The sequence below is a fragment of the Mugil cephalus genome, chromosome 1 (genome assembly GCF_022458985.1).
Source record: "Mugil cephalus isolate CIBA_MC_2020 chromosome 1, CIBA_Mcephalus_1.1, whole genome shotgun sequence".
Lineage (NCBI taxonomy): Eukaryota > Metazoa > Chordata > Actinopteri > Mugiliformes > Mugilidae > Mugil > Mugil cephalus.
This window is the reverse complement of record NC_061770.1, coordinates 33,241,351-33,264,636: the sequence shown is the minus strand read 5'-3', so window position 1 is coordinate 33,264,636 and position 23,286 is coordinate 33,241,351. Positions and strand designations below refer to the sequence as shown.

The following is a 23,286-nucleotide window of genomic DNA, read 5'->3' as shown; positions in this document are numbered from 1 at the left end:
CTTTGGACAGTTTCTCCTTTCATCACATCATTTTCTTATTTTTTGTTTTCTTTCTCCAGAGGTGCCCGCAGCCACCGTTACTAAAAGAAAAGAAGAAAAAAAAAGCAGCAGAGCCACACTGACAAAAAAGCTTCTGAGTGCGAGCGATGTCCCCACCAGACGCCACCACTGAAATCCCCGGGCGTCTGTCAATACCCATCACAATGACTGCTCTTGTTTACATAGCGCGACTGCTCTCACTTGACTGGGCCCTGGAAGAATGAAAGACTGTAATATTCATACAGTGTTCACGCTTTGTAGGGATTCACTGGCAATGTAATCGCATTAATCCCCGAAATATTCTTACAGGGTTAATGTTCACCCAGTGTTGCTCTATATTTATTTATTTATTTATTTTTATCTTTGCATACCTAACAATCCAATCCGCGTGGGACGCATTTCTCGTGCTATAAGCGGAATTTAACGGATTAACGGGCTCCATCAATATTTGAGCCATGGCTCCGTGTGGCAGCTCGTCTCCAACAGCGATCCGTGCGCTCGCATCCTTGAACTCACTTCTGGATCTCGCGGCGGCCGGGAGCGGTTAGAATTCAAGGTGGGTTCAGCAGGAGCTCCCGGGGGGGTCACTAATGAAACACTGCATAGGCTGCGCCGCTCGGGCGGACCGTGCCTCTCAAGGCTGCTGGATTCAATGTGAATCGAAGTTCGTAAGGGCGGTAATAAGTTCGACAAGGGTGTTTGGATTAAGCGTAAACAGACAATGGCACGATGTCCCAGGTCAGCACGTGACCTGGTGGAAGTAAGTAGTGTATATTTGTGGAAACCCTGGTGTGAGAAAAAAAAAAAAAAAAAATAAGATCTGATGTTCTCAACAAAGCCCAGAGCCTTTTAACATCCTAACATCCACCGTGCGCCCAGGTGGACCCGCTGGATGCGTAAAAACCACACAGTGCCCGTGCGTCTACAGCAGCAGCCGCCTTCTGCGAGAACAATAACTTGTTTCTGGTGATGTGCGCCGTGACTGGAGTGATGGATGGAAGGTGACAGAGATGGGATTGGTGGGGATGGTGCATGAACCAGCGGATCGTGACGGGACGGGGCGAGAGGACGATGGGTTGGGGGGTGAGTGGTGGGTGGTGGGGGGTGAGCAGGCTACTTACGCTGCTGTTCTCTCCTGTCCAGTGGACCATTGCCTGGTTGTGGGTCGCATCCCCTTTGAGCACGAACGAGCTGCTGAGCAGGGACATTTGTTTATCCCAGGACAGAGCCCTCTTGAAGCGGGGCGAGCTCCCCGCGCCGACGGCTTCCTCGTCCGCGTCCGTCTGCGAGCCCAGCGGGGAGCCTCCATCTCCGCCCATGTCAAACGCACGATCCTCCCAGCCGCGCCGGTTTAAAGCTCCGCTGGAGCCGCGCACGGGTCCCGGCAGTGCCATCCAGGCCGAGGCGGTCAACAGAAAGACGCAGAGGTGCGCGGCGGCAGTTGCCGGTTCTTCGGGGCGCAGGGGTGCCATGCTTTGCGCCGTAGTAGCGCCCGTATCGCGGAGACTGATGGAGAGACTGCTGATGCTTGTGGGAGATAGATAGGTGTATACTGTAAGCCGACGGAGAGAGAGTGAGGAAGGGATGGAGGGAGGGGAAGTGGAGGAGCGAAGGCAGACAGTGTGAACAACGTGGACGCGTCTCCGTGCCAAGCAGAAAGCACGGAAACGGCGCAGCGGTGCCATCTGCTGTCCTGCAGCTGCACCGAACTCCTGTTACTCAGTCCGCCTGTAATGAAGTGTCACGGCATGAAATATTCAAATGCAGGAGCTGCGGGTCATTTTGAACACATTTTTATTCATCAGGCCATCAATGGACCGCGAATCCTCAGGTGACAGATGCTTTGGTGAACGATCATCCCAGGAAAAATATGAACCTCGTGTGAAACCCATTGTTAATTTCCTCACACTTGTTACTTTCATGGAGAAATATTAATACATGACAACTAGAGCTGACCGGTAAGGCAGTGGTTCTGTCTGGTAAACTCACTCCTGGCCTTGAGGGTCAGTTTGCGGAATACTTATTCTCAAATGTTATCATCGTAACAAAAGGCGTTGAAATCTACAGTTGTGTACTGTAGTAAACACAACACCATTATTCACTTTTACAGAAGAAGGCTGTAAATGTCACAGTAAAAGCTTGTCCATGAGACAAAATCACAGACGTTTGAATATTAAATCACAGTAGACAAACAGGTACTGTAAAGAAAATCATAGTAACCGGAATAGTACTGTAAATAGTAAAGTAATACTGTACTTGTTGTGTGTATTAGATTTTTATAGGTTTTACCTTATATGTCATATTTACGTCTTCTTAGCTCATAATTCTGACTTTTCACTCATACAGACTTATTATCGGACTGTTCAGTCCAGACACTGTGTGTGATCGGACAACGACCGTTTGGCAGCGAGACTTTTAGGAAAATCAGTGAGCAACTGCAGTTCTGACTCCGTAAGCTAGGAAGGAAGCAAGGAAAGAAGGAAAGAAGGAAGTAAAGGAGCAAATAAAGAAGGAAGTACAGAAGAAGAAAAGGAGGAAATAAAAGATGAAGTAAAGGCGGATGGAAAGAAGGAAATAAAGATGAAAGGAAGGAAATAAAGAAGAAAATCAGGAAGTAAAAGCGGAAGGAAGGAAGTAAATAAGGAAAGTTGGAAGTAAGGAATGAAGGAAAGAATGAATTAATGGAGGAAGTAAAGACGGAAGGAAGTAAATGAGGAAGTAAAGAAGGAAATAGATGAAAGGAAGTAAGTAAAGAAGAAAAGAAGGAAGTCACAAAGGAAGGAATTAAATGAGGAAGAACAAAAGGAAGTAAAGATGGATTGACAGAAGGAATTAAAGGTGAAAGGAAGTAAAGAAGAAAATAGAAGAAAGGAAGGAAGTAAAGAAGAATGTAAGCAAAGAAGGAAAGACGGAAGGAAGGAAGGAAGGAAGGAAGGAAGGAAGGATACATGAATATCAAAACAATCTGTTCACAGTTCAGTTAAAGTGTGTGAGACACATCAGAGTGAAGACGTCCTGCATTGTATTTGATAATATTAAGTATGAAGACAGAATATGCTGCACTTGTCGTTTCTCGGGTTGATTTTAAAACACATAAATAAAGAAGCTGTTTTCTTTGAGAAGCAGATGATGAATAAATAAGTAATCCGTTGGTAATGATGTGTGTTCTGCATGTTGTTCTGCAGAACCAGCAACACATTTGTGACAGATTTAGTAAAGTCAAAACCCACCGACACTGAGAAAAAGATAGAAGAGAATCTGTTTGACGTTGAGCGAGTGCAACATAATTAGTGTGGCCACTTTAGACACAACTTAGACTGAAATCATACATAGTGCATCAAGACGCTAAATGATTTCTTGATTTGAATTTCACTCCCGCTGTAAATTATATAACGCGAAGAACCCCCCCCAAAACAGAGAGGTTTGCATGATGGTCAGCCCACTCACTGTGTCGGTGGTCAGCTGGCCAAGGGGTCAAAGGTCGCCTTAGATCCCACTAAGTAATAGCATTCACCTCTGTGTCCATCATCCAATCACAGAGAGAGGCTGGATTACACCGAGCCCCCCGGGTCACGACAGGCGGACGTAAACATTGATCCCTTCTTTCTGTTGATTCTTCTGTTCATGCGTTTGCTGATGGATAAACCACAACAGACAAAGAAAGTGCAACATGTAACTGATACACTTAACATTCTGCAGTTAGCTCCGCTTAAATAAACGGACTTTTACTGCATCAGTGTGGCCAGATGTGACCTTTTAATTATGTTAATTTGACAAACTGATGAGTAGCTCGATCTTAGAACCTTGAAAAAACCCTTTCGTTAAGTCGACGCTGGGCTCAACAGGCGCATGCATGAAGAAATATGCAGTTAATTAACATTGTATTGGGGGTTGTGTTAAGTTTTTGCGTTGAATTGAATCATTGTGAAATAAAGCTCTGTCATGCTAATCCGTACAATCCAACAGATTAAACCTGCACAGGTCTGTGCGTAAAGAAAATGACGGCCGTAATGTGGCAGGTTTTTCCTTTTAGTCACAGACGCAGAGAGAATTATCTCTTTACAGTTTCCATTAGTGCAAATGAGCCATTTTAATCCCTTTTAGCTCATTGTTTTTACTCCGTTTTGGTTCAGTCTGGCCGTCATTATTACAGCGTGTTATACTGCCCCCAAGAGGCCGAAAATAATAGTTAATATAAAATATAAATGATAGTTTATAGTAGTTCATATATACGTATTCTTGGTTCTTGTCTGTTGTCGTGTTCTCACGACATGTGATCAACCGCTGCCCAATTCCAAAATTTTTTTTCCATCCCAAATTTTATAAAGAGAAATAACAAAATAAAAGTATTAATATTAGAAACAACACTTTACACTCCAATAGGAAGCTTCGTCCACTTCATACTCGATGCTAGTTAAAGAATTGCAAACAACATTGTGCTAATGTGTTAGCCTCTCGTTTCCATTCAGATTCTTGTTTGTATAATAACCTACACTGACGTATTCAGTACCATGTACCAACTATATGTTATTAGTTACTGGGCAGAACTTCAGCTGCCACGACCATAAATTGGTTCATGACCCTTTAAGGATTTATATGCTCTTATTGCAAAGAAAGAAAGAAAGAAAGAAAGAAAGAAAGAAAGAAAGTATAGAAGGAGGGAAGTGTGTAAGGATGGACTGACAAATATCAAAATTCTTGGTTTCTCTGTTAAAGAAGGGAGGAAGGAAAAAGAGGGAAGTGTAGAAGGAAGGAAGGGAGGAAGAAAGGAAGTATAGAAGGTAGCCAAGAAGGAAGTAAAGGAAGGAAGGAATGACAAATCAAAACACCTGGTTTCTATATTAAAGAAGGGACAAAGGAAGGAAAGAAAGAAGAGAGAATAGAAGGAAGGAAGGAAGGAAGGAAGGAAGGAAGGAAGGAAGGAAGGAAGGAAGGAAGGAAGGAAGGAAAAGAGAATTCTAGAAGGAAGGAAAGAAGGAAATAAAGAAGGATGGAGGAAGTAAAGAAGGTAGGAAGAATATAAGGAAGAAAGAAAGAACGAAGGAAGGAAGGAAGGAAGGAAGGAAGGAAGGAAGGAAGGAAGGAAGGAAGAGAGAATAGAAGGAAGGAAAGGAGGAAGTGAAGAAGGACAGAATAAAGTATAGAAAGAAGGATTTAAAATAAATAAATACATTTTTAGTGCTGAACACACCTGTGTAGTACACGATCAGCAAACACAAGCAAAGGTCTCCACTGAGTGAAATGAGGACTGATCCCCCCAAAACTAAAAACTAAAAACAAAATATATATATTTATATATATATATATATATATATATATATATATACACCATCGTGTCAGGTTTGATGATGATTAACAAACAAGTGAAACTGCAGACGCATGTTTTAATTACAGGACTCAGATGTGAATGTGCTGCAGGGAGGATGCGTTGCTGCATTACCTCAGCAGAACCTCCTCTCAAGAGAAAGACGCCTGGTCTGGGTGAGCGATGAGTCGCGTCTGCGTTGAAAAGGTGATCTCAATTCATTATTTACAAGAGCGCTCCTGCTGCTGCCGGTTGGGAACGAATGGAGGGAGTGGTGTTGTTGGCTCAACAGGTCTTAGACCAGGCGCCAGGAGTGGTTTGAATATTTGACGGCTGGGAGGTGGGAAGGTTCATCACTGTTACACACAAGAAAAACACGTTTTCAAATCATCACAACACCGATCCTGCGCTCAAGCTGTCTGGCTCTTTCATAGGTTTCACTTCTTAAACCCCGAGCTGAGTAGGTGATGCAGGAGAGCAGAAAGGAGGGGCCCGGGCCTCAAGGATTTCCAGCTCCAAATGGTTTATTTGCCTTTTTTTTTCCCCCCCCCCCCACTTATTCAGTCATTTCAAGAAAATAATTCAGCAGATAACGGCGTAAATAATGCATGCGGCCCAGAAAACCGTTGAATAATTCAGCCGGCATTAGTAACAGGCATCAACATGAAAACTTCACCTAAATGTGATGTCTAAAGATTTCGCAGATCAAAAGCCTCGTCTTGTTAAATTAAACATTAACCTGTGATCTTGGAAATAGGCCTGCGCCCAGCCTGCCTCTGGGGTGGAGGTTTTTCTTTCTCCTCGTACAGGCGAAGGAAGGAGGGCGATGCACCCTGTGTGACCTCTACCATCAGCATCCTGCCTGTAATTGCATCTCCTAAACTGGAGCTTAAGTTTAAATATTTCATAATGTGTGTGTGTGTGTGGTTCTTATTATTAGTCTGTGGGGGCCAAATATTTGCAGAATATTGGGTACTTGGTTTTTGGGTAAAGGTAAACCCTTCGTTGAGATGTTTGGTGTTGGGGTAAGGAGTCGGCAGTAAATGACTGAATAGTGTGTATTAAATTATAGAGGAGTTGTTTTTACATGCCTGGAGAAATTATGCAAAAAGTGTTAATAATGGAATTGTTGGAGATTTACTCTGTGTCTCCACTACTATATGAAGAACTCTCCATGGAGACCCAGAGGGGATGTGGATTAAAGTAGTAAAAAAAGTCATCAGTTTTACTTTGTCACCAACCAAAAACATCTCTTTTAACAAACAGCAAAGTATTGTGAATTATTGTCCCATCCATAGACTGTATATAAATATGGACTACGCCATTTTCCGAGGAATACGTGCGGCGCCATCTTGTGAGTTTGGAGCCAAAGTCTGATCAGCACGGTCCGAGAGTGGCACCGCAACAGGGCTCGAAAGGCCACGCGACCGCGCAAGGCATTGTGGGTCACAAGCGCCATTTTTAGGGTCAAAGATTGTTTGTTTACATTGATACAACATTCGCAAATTTGCCACTTTAACCCTTTGACTGACATTGTGATGTAGAAGGAGTAGTAGACAATAAAACGCTTAATTTCTCATTCTGTACCCATTTTCTAATCATAGTCATTCAATTTGCCCATGTGTGAACACATTATATACACAGATTTCTAAGCTGCGGCTTTTATACTTTTTAAGCTATAGCGCATTTGAACAGACGACCATAGCTCGAAAATATACATCATACAGGTTTAGTATTCATATTGTGTCAATCTGTACAATCAGAGCACATCATTAGTATTAATGTTAACATGCAACAACAAGTGCAGCATCGCACAATGTGAACCGACTTTCCAGTTGCCCCCTAAGCCCACAATGCATTGCATTTTTGTCCTACGTCACCCTCTGAGCCCTGTATCCACACTTCCTCCAGACTCACTCACTTTTTCATTTAATTAATGCCGTGCTCTATTCCAGCTCCACCAGTTACATGGAAATGTTACGTCACGTCTTGTTTACGCTTGAACATGCATCAACATTCAACTGCCTAAAATTACAGAAACCATCCTCGAAAAACAAATCATTTGATGAGTATTTTAGAGTTTTATTTCAGCCCAACTCCCATCGACTAACATGGAGGAGGTGGAGCATATGACCTGTACTGCAGCCTCCAGCCACCAGAGGGAGCTCTACTTGCTTTGGCTTCACCTTTATCCATATTTATACCGTCTATGGTCTCACCCTAAAGTTGATAAGGAAAAAATTGCTTAGCATGTCAATCACGTGCAAGAGAATCAACACGTCTTTTTGTTTTTGACAGAATGCAAAAAATTGTTTTTGCAGGAAAAGAAAAACCTCCTGACCCCCTGAGAGACGAAAAAGCTTTGCAGACACATTTGTAATGATTGGGAAAAAGACAAAACAAAGTTTAACGCCAGCTGTTACAAAAACAAAAAGAAATAAATTCAACAGGGTGTAAATTTTATTTTTTGATTTTTCCATTTAAAACCTCTACAAAAAAGGAACAGTTTGCAAACGTTTCTTTAAAGCAGTATTTAAGATTTTTAAGCCAAATAAATGTAAAACAAATTGAAACAAAACATTTGCATGTTAGATTTTATTAGAGAATGCAAAGCCAATGAGATAAGAGAATGTACAACAATGGGTCTTTATTGTCTTCCCATCAAACCCATTTAAATACATTTCCTCAAAAGAGAAATATATGAGGTGCATGTTTTCTGCGATGAATATAATTTTGCACCAAATAACCTTATGGAAGCTTTTTATGGTTGATTCGTAATTAAATTTATCACACTATGCAGTGTATGGAGGGGAAATAACGGTAATGAGAGTGAAGCATACAATTAGACTTGCTTCTATGCATTCCCTAATTGGTATAATTTGCAATAAATTACAGTGAAGTTAAACTGCAGATCCTCTGGGGCATGTAAGAGCACAGCACAGTAAGAACAGAACCGCTGGCGTACGGTGACAACGTGCGAATGAAGTGATCAAATGATCAATCAGCATCAAGGGATGAAGCCAGAGCCACGGTAAGCCTCCTCTAAGCAGACAGCCTCTGGAAGCTGTCGAGAATCAAAGCCTTTTTGAGGCTCTCCAGCGTCACGAATGCACATTAATCTTCATAAGTTCCAATTATCCATGAAAATTTCATGACGACGCTACATTCGGCAGCGGCTCAGAAGCGCGCCAACAAGCCGGACTCCTGCAATCCAAGGTTTGCCTTCCCTTGGGCCGTCTCTCCGCTCAGATGATGCAAGGCCCGCGTTACTAATCCATACCTCTCATCTGCGATCACACAAACAGAACGAAGCCACGGGCTCCCGTCAGCGAGCGCCGTGAAATATTTACCGACTTCAGTTTGCTAAGAGATCACGGAGATGGAATTTAGCAATGATTTTCTCCTTTCAAGTTTGCAATAAAATGCCCCCATTAGGTGTGTTTACAGGGAGTCAGCTTTGTTTAACTGGGCTGATGCTCGGTGCATAGTGGAGTCGGTTTACCCTAGAAAAGAGCTGCTAGAGATGAGTTTGATGAAAAAACAGCGACTGAACTGAACTTAAGTTACCAGTTGATCATTAATTCAAAATTGTTTGCATTTTGTCCTCCTTACTGGGTTATTCTTAAGCACCAAGATGGTGTTTCTGTTGAAGTACTTACTATACCCTTATGATGATTTACTACTGGACACAAGTGCCCTAGAGTTATGTATGAGGAGACACTGTCTAGGTGTTTGATGTCAAAGAAAGGGGCCTTTTCCTATTTTTGTGTGACACATTGTAACAGCAAAGTTGTGGTCATCATCATAAAAACTTAGGCCTAGTGGTTGTGTGTATTCTTAACATCGAGAAGCCAGTCAATTGCATGAAAAACTGTCTTTTGAGATCCTCCTTGCCACTTTGTGTGTTGAGGTACTGTGATCTTATATTGTAATTACAATATACTCTAATACTTTGACTCTTTCAGTTTTGTGTGATTGTTATGTGTCCAGAGTGCTATCTTTCAGACAAGTCCCACCATAGAACCTAAGTGGTCAACGGTAGGGAAAAGAATGAGATAAACAGGTCCACAGAGAATCAACCAAGCCAACGGAGAAAGTTAAATGACGGTCATCAATGTTTTCAAAATGTTCAAAATAGGTCCTACCTAACTCAGAAGTTTGTGTGTCTGAGTTGGAGCCACTGACCCCTAGGGGGTCCGTGGAGGTACTGCAGGGAGGTCGCTAAATCTTTGGTTGATGAGACTTTTTTCTTCCCCAAAAATTTTAATTTCTTTAAATACCAGTTAACACGAATCCAACATATTTTAGAAAAGGGATAAATGGAGGCAGAAGACATTATCTTTCAGGCAACTCTTCTCTCATTCAGCAATACAGGAGCTGTCTCAACAGCGCACCGCTACACAACGCACCCCTATCACTGCTGAGCCAATCACAAGGCTGCATAATACATGTTGACTGTCAGAATCCCCACAATTGGCATTGAACCAATTGTTTTATTGCAGTTGCACATCCAGACTATTGTTGCACATGTTGTAAATAAAAAAAAAAATATTATTTGAATAGCTTCATATTGAATGCAAAATGACAATAATAACGGATATTTATAAATAGCACTAGACCGAGTTTAATATAGAGCACATACAGTAAGTAGGGGGTCCTTTCTTAATCTCGCCATTAGTTTGGGGGTCCTTGGCCTGAAAAATGTTGAAGACCCCTGTCATACAGAACCTCTCAGGTTAGGAGTGCCCCAAGGCTCTATACTAGGCCCTCTTCTGTTTTCTCTCTGAAACAGTTTCTATCTCCAGGTCACTTTGAGATTTTAATCCATGCTTTTGTCACAACTCATTTACATTATTGCAACGCACTTTTTGTTGGTCTTAGCCAGATGACGTCACTTTCTCGTCTGCAGCCGGTCCAAAATGCTGCTGCCTGACTTTTAACTGGAACCAAAATAGAGGAATAAGTTACCCCAATTTTGGCTGAACTTCACTGGCTTCTGGTTCGTTTCTGGATTCATTCTAAATTCTTTTATTTGTTTTAAAATGTGCTCATGGCCTCGCTCCATCAGTATCTCTCAAGGTCTTTCAGGGTGGCAGATCGGTCATTGTTGGCTGTGATTGTTGGCAGTCGCTGCCCCTAAACTGGAACAATCTGCCTTTGCATATCGATTCAATTCTTCTTCTTTGGCTTCTTACAGTTTTTATAGTTTGCCTGTTTAATGATTTTAGTTCTGGTCTTTTTAACTCTCCTGATGTACTTGTACAGCACATTGGCCAACAGTGTTGTTTTTAAAGTGCTTTATAAATAAAGATAAATTGATTGAAATAATGATAATCTATAAATTGAGATAAAAGTTGGTCCTAAACAGACATGGTTCCAACACACCTGGATCCTATGCGGAGCTTACTCCCAACACAGTTTAATGGGATGTTCCACCCAGCGACTGACCTTACTGAACTCCTGAGGAGTAATTATCTCAGTTCAGAAATCTTAAAGCACTTATTAAAGCCAATGCACACACACACACAAAGATCCCAACGCTCGCCTCCTAAGCGTTTTCCCATTTCCTCTTGCATGGTCTAAAAGGTGTGACCATCTATTTAGGAACCACACATGGGCCGTCCTCCTCCTCGTTCCCTTCGCGGTCACACTCTGTCGTCCCACATTAAAAAGCGAGGAGGTTGATAACTCACCCTGGCTGGTCCCGTTGAATGACTCCGTGTTACTTGGCACCACTGATGCATGAACAGGCTTGTACAGGACAATATACACGAGTGTTTTCATGTTCACCCTTCCATGCATACATGCATCTCAAAGTGAACATGGTGAATACACCGAAACTGATTCACTGCAGAAGGCTTTTACTATTATATTTCAAGATCAGCGCAAGTGCAAAGGTGCAACAGTGAATACCTCATTAGTCTGGACGTGCTGCAAAAACTTCAGGGTGAAAAGGTCACATTATTTGAAGTAAAAAGTACTCCATTTGAGCACACTAATGAATAGCCAGGTCATACCAGTTCATAAAAGCTGCTTAGAAATTGATTGACATCTGTAAGCCCTAACAGTACCTAGCAACAACTAGAACTGAAAACTGTTTTCTTGTCAAATAATCGATCTTAATGCATTATTGAAGTTTTTCCTTCTTCCCCTCCACTTACGCGAATGTGCCGACCCATTTCAACTCTCCTAATGAGAGTAATGCGCAGAGCCACATCATAGGCAGGCTTAATTTTCCCAGCAATCACCCTGACCTACAACAAACCTTCAGGGATGATGGGCTAATCAGAGTCGCCGCACATCTGATGACCGTGATGCCCGGGCTTTAGAGGGATATATAGAGGGTGGGGGGGGGGGGTGGCGATGATCACGACCCTTCTCAGGTGACCGAGCGTATCAACGTGATCAGACTGTGACAGCAACTCTGTATGGAGAAGGTTGATATTGAGAGTTTGCAGAAAATAAACCCTTCCTTTCAACGATGAACGTACATTTGAGAGTCCAGTGGTGCCAAAAACCAAAGGTCTAAAGACATGTGGAAGAATAAAGTCATTTGATCAGATGAGTCATCCTTTCTAGCTATATTAAACACCTATTTGAGGGCTTTAGACTGAGGTGGTAGACAGCACTTTCCATTATAAAAACACCAGAAGAAGGAATGTCTTTCAAAAGAATGGCGTTTTATTCCCTCAGCAGCACTCAGCAGACTTTTAGAGTCTATGCAGAGGCGTGCCAACACTCACTTGGTATGTCTCCGATGTAAATGCAGCAATTCCCAAAAGGATGAATTATCTTTGCACTATATAGATATCTGTTTTGGACTCTTTTGTCTATGATATATTTTCACCACAGGCCTTCTAGGGCTAGGGCCTAGGTTCTAGCCTATAACCCTAGACCTTAACCCTAGGGGCTAGGGACTAGGACAAGGGTATGGATTAGTGGAAGTCATGTTTTCAGGTCCCTAAAGTTTAACCGCCATACGTTTTTATTACAATTTCATGTAATTGCAATTTCGTGAATTGCAGTGGTCTACGCATAGTGTTTGATAACTAAAGTGTTCAATATAACTCATTGCTGCCACTGCTAGGTTAATACTGCAGCAAGAAACACATCCACCCCCAGCTGAGCCCCAAGCCTCCACATCCAGAGGCAGCAGACCAATGAGGTTTAAAAGGGGATCAAAAAAAGGTAATGGTATCAACCCTATCTGGCATGAGGAGGCTAATGTGACATTTCCTCTCCTGCAATAGGAGATTCCTGGATTATACAGGTTCTGTGCTTTAATCTGTGTACTCCATGTTTCACTGGTTTCAGAGTGGAGCTGAAACTGTGAGGGCTCTTTATAAGAAGACGCTGTAGCAGGAACTCAAATACAGGGGCTTAAAAAAAGAGATAGAATATCTTCAGTTAAAAATAAAGAAGCTCAAGAATGAGTTTCAAGGACTCTGTGCACAGGAGGTAAATGGGTATAATGATTCCAGTATCATACTTTGATAAATGTACCATTTGGTAGAAAGAAGCCATTGTTCAGGTCGTCAACACCTTCTTCAATTCACAATTCAAACACCGTCATTAAGATGCAAGCATCACTAATGTGTTTTATTCCTTTCTTACAGGGACAGAGAAAAGAAAATATGTAAAATAAAGTGCATGGGGAAAACAAAACGGTTTCTTTCTTTATTCAAATAATTGCGTGACGGCCTCCCTCACTGCCTGTCCAGTCGGATACTCCCTCCCTCCCATCCCTCAGATGTCGGACCTTAAGAAGGCCAAAGGTATTTTCGATTTTGACCCTTGTCTTGTTGTGGGCCGTATTAAAACGGGTCTGTGGTCCTGGTTCAGGGTCTGGGTAGGGAGTCATCAGGAAGGGGTGCAGGGCATACCCCCCATCTCCAAGCAGCATACGGTTCCAGGATCTCACTGAAGTATGCCAGACCGGGCCGTGAGAACCTGTATCTCTCATAGAGATAGAAATCGCTGTGGTCTAACGGATTCAACCGATCCTGGAAAATGCGTTCACGCTGTAGCGCTCTTCTCATGATATGGGCTCCAATCTCGGGTCTTCAATGAAAGGGGACGACATTCTTTCCCGAACAGTTGATCATTATCAGACCGGGATAAATCCTGAAAGTTACCCTGACCCTAAGCAGGTTAGCTGTTCAGAGTAAATTACTGTGGTAACGTACCTCGATAAGAATGAATCTGCTTGGGTGTCGTTTTTACAGAGAGAGCCAGACTGACAAGGATACAAGTATAAATGGTTCGCACCAACGTCTTTTTACAAGTACACATCGTCCCCCATTGTTTTGTACTGCTCTTGCACTATTGACACTCTCCTTTGTATTGTACCTAGACCCATGTCTTCATTCACGCATCGTCTCATCTCACCATATACTGCACCTACTGCATATGAGTAAAGACTTACTGACAGCATAAGCAAAAAGTTTTTCTCAAATAGTTTCCATCTATAAAATGATAGATTATTTATTAACTACAAACCCTTTAAAAAGATGCAGCGTTGGACCTTTTCGTGAAAAAGAAACAACACTATTAGAACGCCCTTCATCTCTTTAAATGGTTAAACACTGATCTGTAGATGTTGTGTTCACCGTTACACTAGAATGATTTGCGTTAAAAGCCTCCGACACACTTAGTGGAGAATTATATTTGGCTGTCAAGGTCTAAGAACGGGCCCCGTTGCCACACAAGGCCATAAAAGTGATAAAACCCTTCAGCTCTATTAATACTTAGCATCTCTGAACGCTCTTCACCGCAGCAGTAAACAGTTTTATTCTGCATCTGCTTGATGTCAACGTTTGCTTCGGGAATTCTCACAATATTCCATTTGTCAGATTTCCCCAGAGAGTCACGCCACTTTCCACCAGCCTTCCCGCCCACAACTCCCACTCAATCAACCCCCCCCCCCCCCCCCTCCCTTTTATGTTCAACAGGGCCACACATCTGCATCATAGGCGAAAAGAAGCGTCCCCCACTACCTCCACACAAGGTGGGCCGATGGAACGTACCCTGCTGTGACGATGCTAATTGTGACTGATTTGTTTACAGTGAAAGGAAAATGTCTTAATTATTGTTTGGGGAACGGTTGGAAAGAAAAGTCATTGAACATAGACGTCTACGGGGATGAGGGAAATTAATGCACTGGAACATGGACAAATCTAGAAGTGGATTAGATCCTCAAATTAGATCAGTCTTGTATCAGTCATTATCTTGAATGACTAAAGTATCAAATTAGCGATATTTTGATTTGAGAATTGATTTTACAACGTAAAGACCTGATATCAGAAGTATCGATATTTCAGTATCGATCTGCACATCACTAACGCTGGCACAGGGAGCAAATGGTGGGAGATTTGCCATGAGGTCACGCCATGTGACATTATCTCCCCGACTTCCTTCCTAGGGATGTTCGAGCTGTGGTGATTTTCTTTCCAATCCGATACCGAGTAAAATTCAGGCTGGTATTAGTGATACTGATCCGATACTTTGTGCAAATACATACTAATGTGTCTGGTAATCCAATCTGGTAATCAGTGCATAAAGACCTGGTATCAGAAGTATTGATACTTCAGTATCGATCCACACATCATTACCACAGTGGAGTAGACACATAGTTAAAGTTAAAATTACTCATTAAGTAAAACATAGTTATGTTAGTATATATTCATTGGTAATGGACCATAAAGACAGAATTTTAGGATTGGAATTTAGCATACTTTTCTTAACACTTACTAATTAGATGAAAATAATTAATGCGTTTAGTATGTTTACAACGTACCCCCATTTAACCACTCCCCAAATAAAATTCTCACATATAACCACAATATTACCACTTACCTGTCTGTAAATGGCATCTTTTTTGGAGCTACATGTGTATGATGTTGCCATTTCTGACAACACTAGCACTTGAAATGTTACATTAAAGTGCCTCGCACACTGAAATAAGATTTAAAAACTTTGTTAAGTTTGTGCTGGTGAACAGCTAATGAACATTCTCCCGATCCAAATAATCCAAATAACAATGATAATAATTAACCACAACATTAAAGTCTCACTTGTGCCTCCAGAAACAATTGACGTTGAAATTAATTACAAGTAAAGTGCATTTTTAAGACCCACTGGTTTATTTGTACCACCTTGTCATGAAGTGACCGTAAGATGTAAACACTGGGTAGCTAATAACCTCAACAAAAAACTTTCAACACTTTCGCACAGCTCTGTGGACCTCACCCAAGAACTACACACAACCTCAAGGCCTATAGCAAAATAGTTCTGTACTGTTCTTTTCTTTGGGTCAGTTTCACTGTTTAGTTTCATGTTTTAATGCTTTTTATCTGGAGCTGCTTTGTATACATTTCACCAGTATTCACATGTTTCTTTAAATAGTTAGGGAGCGCCTCAAAGTAAAACTTCAGTACAACTTACAGAACAAAAAGGTGCTTCGACGATGCCAGAGAAATCCAAGAGAAACTGGTTGAAGGACACGGAAAACAATATGACAGAGGACCTGACAAGAGCAAAGGGAAGACAGTCCTATAAAAACACAAGGGCTGAGGGGTTAACAAGACACAGGTGGAACTAATCAGGGGGGCGGAGCAGCACCAGGAAGTAAAGTGGGACAAGAAACACAGAGAAAGACAAAGAACTTTCAAAATAAGAGCAGGAAACACAAGGAAACCAGTCATTGTGTACTTAGGTGTCTCCTGTCCAGGAGAAAGTACCTACCATAAAGTGTAATGTGTTGGCGTCTTCTATGTAATCATCACACTTTTCTTCCTTCCTCCTTCCTTCCTTTCTTCCTTCCTCTCCTCTTCCTGTGTTAATTCATCCCTCCAGCCAGACTGGACCCTCTGCTGGCCCAGTTTTGCGATGTAGAAAATCTAAATTAAAGAGAAGAGTATGTTGTGTATGCATGATTGACATTATTGTAAATGACCAACCTTACTGAGAAGTTTAACACCATGTTGGACCTTTTAGCTGAAAACTCAATAGGAATGTTTACATGAACGTGAATTATTGCCTTAATCTGACTTCAACTGGACAATTTAACCTCATGTAAATACATTACTACGAGTGGAAATCCATTTTCCTCTGACATGTACACGCCTTAGTCAGACTTTAACTGGACAATGCGTGTGCGTATGCTCCACAACTGCTGCACTGGCCTATGAACCCAAAACAAAAAAAAAAAGAAAGCCAGTCGCAGAAGAAGAAGAAGGTAAACAGGGCCGGTAGAAGAACTACCTGCACCATAAGTAGTGCACACATTACACGCAACATTAAAAAGCTGTACAATTATCCATCTGGTTGTTGTTTGAAACGGCAGTCTGCCACACGAACAACTCTTGTTTATTATTTAAAGTAATAGGTGAAATGGAAAGGGGGCCAAATTAACCTGCTGATAAGACACATATCGCCACCTAGTGTGGAAGAGGAGGACATGTTCCCTTGAGTTATTCGATTTTCTCTGTTGCACGTAAACCGGGACAAGGACAGCATTCAGAAAGTCGAATTTCTCAGTGGTGTCAAATAGAGAGTTGACACTACCGACAAGACTTTCAAGCTAAGTGTGACCCAATTTGGCCAAGTTTGAATCTAGAAAGTAAGAAAACATGATGCAACCCAGTGCTTACTGAGGGAATTTTTATTTCATTTTTGCATTTAGGAGCCATACAGTACCAGAGTACTCTCCCTATCCATTACACAAAGTGATGGGCTGTACAGATAGTGGTGCTGACAGGGCCTTTGTGACTCCGCGGAGCACTCTGCAGGACTGCCTCTTGGAGAAAGGGAAAAAAAGATGATGAATGAAAGTCTTCCTTTGTGGTGTGGGCTGTCCTGTGGGTGTCAGCAGCACTGAGTAAGCCTCCACCTTCGGGCTCTGTTGTATTGCATGGCGTTCCCTTCTGCCTAGCCCAAGCCCTTCATTAAAACACGAGCCCCAAATGCCCCCTGCTGGCGGTCTGCGCACCCTGCCCGTCAGAAACCGAAGCAATCATCTGACCCAGACGAGCTGTTTTCCTGCTCTTGATGTGATCCGTGTAAACAAACATCCCCTTGGTAATAGTGCGAAGGTCTTGTTAGTCTTGTCGGAGGAGAAGTGAAAGGGCTTGGAGAGGATCCCCAAACATGAATAATTGAACAACCTTGAATATGTTGTCCTCAAGTTTGTGTGGCAAAAAATAAAACCAACTTTCAAACAATCTGTACCCACCCACCAGGTCCCGACCTTTCCTCCATTATGAGCGCTGCTTTGAAGTGAGGTTCATTTTCCTCCGTGCCCTTGTGTGTTCCCTCTCATCGCCGGTGTCTAAGCCCCTCACTCCTTTTATGCTTTTATAGCACATTGGCAAGTTGCTCGAGCTACTCGATGGTAAATAAACACACGGCTCTGTCTGCCATCCCCAAGGCCGAGGCCTCACAATGACTATTCATAAGGACTAAATCCTTTACCCAGATAAACACCCGACAACAAACACACTCATCATGTGTCCCCAATCCAACTCCGGAAGGGAGGAAAACATGGACGATGGGCTAAAATAAGCCTTAGCCTGAAAGAAGGTTTTAACATTTAAATTCATCAGACCAGAACCACTGCAAACACATTAAATCAAGATGTAGAATGCAGCATAAAGTTAGTGTAATTTAATGACGACTATTAGCACGAATCAAAGAAATAATTAAAAAAAAAAATGAAGGTAACAATTTGCATGGATCTTTTTAAGTAATTCCAACTCAGCTGAGGTAATCCCACAAGATGTTTATAGTTAGAGTAAGAACCAACATTATTTACTCATGAGAGGCTTAATCAAGATGAACCAACTCAAAATCTATGAAAAGGTTTTATGGAGTTATTCAAATGCTACTTCCGGTCTACTTATGCACCGACCAGGCATAACATTATGGCATGTGGCAGTGAACATGCTATACAGTAGTGGCACAGAACTGCATGAGTAGTAATAGAAATTAGAGGACAGGAGCTTGGTGCAGAGGAAAGAAATTAGAGGATAAGTGCTCGGTGTGAGAGGGAACAGAGTAGAAGACAGGTACTCAGTGCGTAGCCCTAGGGTTAGGAGTTAGGATTAGGGTTAAATGGTGATTTATTCACATCGGACAAACATGAATAGCTCGTGAACGGAAGGTCATAGAGCCTTGAAACCACGCTCTGCCACATCAATGGCCTTTACACCTGCCCCACTCTTGGTTGTCTAGCACTTACCATTCCTGAGACATCATAATTTTAATGTCCAAAGTTTGTGCATCTTGGGAATGGAAGGTCATAGAAAGGCGGGGGAGTCCAGCGGGTTCATTGTGGTTGAATAATGTCTCAATGAGTCTCTCTGAACTTATTTAATTTACTCATGAACTTCCGTTTATGAGTAAATTAGGTAATTCTAAGTTTCTCCATAGGAAAAGAATGGAGTGAAAAATCTGAATATTTTCCCAAGTGTCGAGGGCGAAGTCTTCCCCCAGAATGTTGCTAGGAGCATGTTTCAGGGTGATATGACTCATAAATTTAACAAAATATATCTAGTATCAAGTAATGAGCTACAAGGCCACTAATAATCAAGTAATCAAGTTGTTTTACAATTTGCTACACACTGGTGACTTTATTGTTATAGTGAAAAAAGCCCCGTGTCCACATATAAGGACAACTTTTTTTCTTGTTCAAAGATGATGCTTAGTTTTTACACATCTTAGGTCCTATTCATTCCAAATACCTTGTAGAAATTAAAAATGCAGACCAAACTAGAGCTCAGGTCTCAGGAGGTTAATGGCCTGAACGTAAGCATCCTGCTGGAGATGTCTGCTCACAACTTCTACAGAGCCACAATAGAGAGCATCCTCTGTCTGAGTGCAACAGTGTGGTATGGGAGCTGCACTGTACAGGACAGGAAGGACTTGGCCCGGGTGGTGAAAACCGCACAGGGGATTGTTGGCAGTCCTCTCCCACACCTGGACTCAATGTATGACAGCCGGGTCCAAAGGAGGGCTGGCCGTATAGCTGCAGACCCCACCCACCCAGGCCACGAACTGTTTGTGCCTCTTCCCTCCAGGAAGAGGTTCAGGAATATAAAGACCAACACAAACAGACTGAGACACAGCTTCTTCCCCAGAGCTGTGAAATCCATCACCCCATCTTCTCACATACCCCCCCATCCAGAGACTGAGCATTAAACCCCTGCAGATACCAGATAGACTCTGATACTGCACTGCACCTTGTCTAAACATGCTGCTATACATGCAATATTCATACTGGTCACTTTAAATATCCTTGATTGCACTACTACCTCTCATCTCATCTTATTTTATTCTTAAATTCTATTTTTTATTTTAACTTGTTATTCTATTTTATATTTCCTATTCTATATTTATATTATTTATATATCTCAGATCTGTACATTTATACCAAGAGCTGCTGAACAGAATTTCGTTGTGCCTTGCATAATGACAATAAAGATTCTTGATTCTTGATTCTGCTGCCATCAAGGAGTGTCATCGCTATGGGGTGGGGGTGCCCGGTCTGGTCTGGTCTAGGTGGGTGTTACACGTCTAAGTAACATACACATGCCTGAATGTCAGGTCCAAAAGTTTCCCAGCAGGACACTGATTGAAGATGTTATTCGCTTCTCTTGTCAGCAGTCGTAATGTTGTGGCTGATCGGTTCAGTCACAACATTTTATGCTCAGTTTGTGATTTTCAAGGTAAATATTTGTCTCTGTCTAAATACTGACATTAAATCAAGAATAAAGTTTCTAACAAATTAGAAAAATGTAGTCGGAGATTTTTTGTAAGAACGACCAATTTGGATGTAATTAGAGGAACGCAAGGATCCAGACCATCCTTTTTCCTCCGTGTGCTTCCTCTGGCGGAGTCGAACTCTCTACTGATTACCCCTTTAATGAACTCGAGCAGATTTTAATTCAGATAGAACCACCAAGGCTGCCTAGCCCCGCGTGAACAATTTGTTGAAAGCTTTTCATCAGTGTGGGGGAAATAAAAAGCCTAAAGCTTCCATCCTATCGAGTGGCGCTTTCGTAACTGACACATTTCCTGAGTCACTTCCCCCGATCGAGCACCTATCGAAAGCCTTGAGAGATTCGTTAATGAGAGACATCAAAGTCCGAGCCTGCACGCCTCATCAAAGCGGAAAACTGGAGGAATCCGCGCTCCACCTCATGAAACAAACCTCCTCCTAAGGTGGAAGTGCCAAAGTGTCTGCTGTCTGCTAAGCTCACGGCGGAATGAAGCAGTAATTTGCCCCCCACCCATCCGCCGAGGCAAACATGAACAGGTGGAGTCACAGGGCTGAGTAAATGGCCTATCAATTAGCCCCGCCTTGTGAGAATGTGCACCGAGAAAGGAAAAAGAGCAGAGAGACGGGAAAATGAAAAGGAAATTGAAAAGTGTGAAATGAAGAGAGAGACAGAGACAGGAAGATGATGCACGGTTTCATTTCGTCTACAATGCGGCTGATTAGTTGATGGGAAGCGGTCGCGGGCCGACAACACATCTGTGAATGAACAGGCTGTAAGTGGTAATGTCACTCACAAGGCTGTGCGGGGGAGATACAGGCAATTTGACTGTCACCGCTCACATAAAGGGATCTGCACATTACGGCTCCCAGATGGAGCCCAAGTTATAACCTGCTTTTTTTTTAAATTTATTTATTTATTTTCTTTTTTTAGGTGTCACTTTTGTTGCTCTAATCTCGCCGCTATAAAAACGACAATGACTCAGCTCACCGTACGTCATAGCTGCCAACTCTTACTGGCAGAAAAAAAAAAGGTGACAGTACAATTATGAAGGATATTTTTCACTGACTGACATTTTGCAGATGGATTTCAAGCACTTTAACCGTGTACCTGGATGTCTGGGAAGACCCTCGGTCATCCAGGTCATTGTATATCTAAACAGGTGCTAAAAAAGAAAAAGAAAAAGAAAGACAAGTCAAGGTGGTACACCTCTCTTCTAAAAGACTTAGGACTGACAGAAGAAATAGTCGGTGAAAAGCACCCAAAAACTGCTAAATTTGTGGAGCATTGATGTGGCTCAAGGGCTTCAAAGCATGAGTGTTAGGCTACCGAACCCCGCTAAGACGTAGCTCAGCATTTTGAGCACCAGCAATCATGGAGGTGATCTTGTCACAAAATGTTTAAGATTAGAGGGATATTTCTTCGGTTGCCATGGCAGCACTCCATAGGTCTCCAGCTGTCCTTGCTCTTTGGACCACCTTACGGACCTGAGACACCAGTGAGTCAGAGGCCTTTGGGTCCTATGGGTTGAGTGGAGGGGCATTTGTGGTGGATCATCTCACAGATACTTGAACTGTTTGGGATCTGGTGAATCTGGAGGCCAGGTCAACACCTTGAACTTTGTGTGTTCATCAAACCAGTGCTGCCCAACTTTGGGCTCCCCCCTAATAGGGGTACCAGAGACCACGGCGGGTGCCCCGGTTCAGGCTCAAGATACTGCGGAAGGTCCGGGGTGGGGGCCACGGTTTTCTTATGGCCTGAAACCTCCAGTGCAAGTCTGAGGGCGATGGTGGCAGGAAAAACTCCCTTTCAACAGGAAGACGACTTGAAAAGAGCCCAGCTCATATGGAGGGACCCATCTGCTGAAGGCCAGCCGGGAAGAAACAAAGATGGAAAGAAAAGAACAGCAGGAACATATACAAACTTCTGTCATAGGTACATACAGCGAGGCTGAAGGAAACATGTAGAATCTAATAATTCAACATATAGATGATGATCTTATGTGACAGTTTGAGAGTATAACAGGAATCATGGGCAGGTTGGTGAATTGTTCATCTAGGTAGGAGTGGACAACTGGAGGAGGACATGAAGACTGGAGCAGATGTAGTTTATGGAGCTCCACAAGTCTGACACACAGCACTCCAGGCCAGAGACCCTTGATGCACTGTGTCCTGACAAGTTTCTGTCAGTAACAGCCCTAACTTCTTCAGCAAGTTGCGCTACTTCCTGTTCAACTGGACTACACAGGCCAGCCTTTGCTCCCCGTGAGCCTCGACTTCCTGAGAGCTGTGAAGTCCAGTCCATCGTGGATCAGATTTGTTCGTCCAGTTCACTACTTTTCCTTCTTTGGACGACTTTTGACAGGTGCTGACTGCTGCAAACGGGGAACGTCCCACAAGAGCTGCAGTTTTTGAGACGCTCCAACCCAGTCATCACAATGTGTTCACTTAAAACCTTTTAGTTTGACCATTTTTCCTGCTCTAAACTTTCAGGGCTAAATCTTCAGGACCAGCTCCTATTCCTAGTTTTGTGAGCCCACGTCACCGCCAGTCCTTTCGAACTGAAGAAGCTCTACAAGTCCAGTTGCCTCTCTGTGGTGTTTTTGGGAACGATTCAGCATTTTTCTGAAGGACTTATGTGAGCTAGAAGTTGTAGAAGTTGTCTGTAGACATAAAGGAGAGTAAATATTAGCCTTAGCATTTGTCAGTTGGTCTGTAGCAGCTTTTTCGCTCTATAACAAAGAAGTCTAAGTCTTTTTGTCTGAAATTTTTCCACTAGGAGTTGTGGGGATCTAGCCACGGTCACAGGCACAAAACAAGACCTAGAAGTAGAACAGCAGATGGCAGCAACATGCCGAAATTGCTTTTATTCCTATTAGGAAGTTTCAGGTTTTTGTTAAAATGTTTTTAAAAGGATCTTCTTTGATGCTATTTATAGGTTATAATGCTATAATGTTACTTGTCCGGCCGGTTTGAGATCAGACTGGTAACTGCCAACTCTGCACTAAATCATAGGCTAATGGGACAAATTTAAGAAGATTAATGGGAAAATATTAAAATGCAAATCAGTGATTTTTGATTAAAGTTGATACCAGCAGATGAGGCTTTGATGTCTCACCACTAGAGTTAAATAAGGAATTAAATAACCTCGGGTTGAGTAACCTTCTCT

The 23,286-nt window shown here is 42.5% G+C and overlaps 1 protein-coding gene and 1 long non-coding RNA gene across 8 annotated transcripts in view; both read right to left on the bottom strand.

The window, feature by feature from the left end:
* Positions 1 to 1,607, bottom strand: part of sorcs2 (sortilin-related VPS10 domain containing receptor 2) — a 308,443-nt gene extending 306,836 nt beyond the window's left edge. For all 7 annotated transcript variants that reach the window (XM_047592596.1, XM_047592588.1, XM_047592604.1 and 4 more), the window contains exon 1: positions 1,161 to 1,607. In XM_047592596.1, coding sequence (XP_047448552.1) covers positions 1,161 to 1,511 — 351 coding nt within the window. In that variant the 5' untranslated portion in view covers positions 1,512 to 1,607. The remainder of the gene's footprint in view (positions 1 to 1,160) is intronic.
* Positions 1,608 to 2,946: 1,339 nt separating this feature from the next.
* Positions 2,947 to 15,874, bottom strand: LOC125022103. The gene is made up of 3 exons (XR_007114413.1): positions 15,788 to 15,874; positions 5,480 to 5,700; positions 2,947 to 3,672 (listed from the first exon to the last, which is right to left on the bottom strand). It is a non-coding gene; the product is annotated as an uncharacterized LOC125022103 (long non-coding RNA).
* Between the last annotated feature and the right edge of the window lie 7,412 nt (positions 15,875 to 23,286).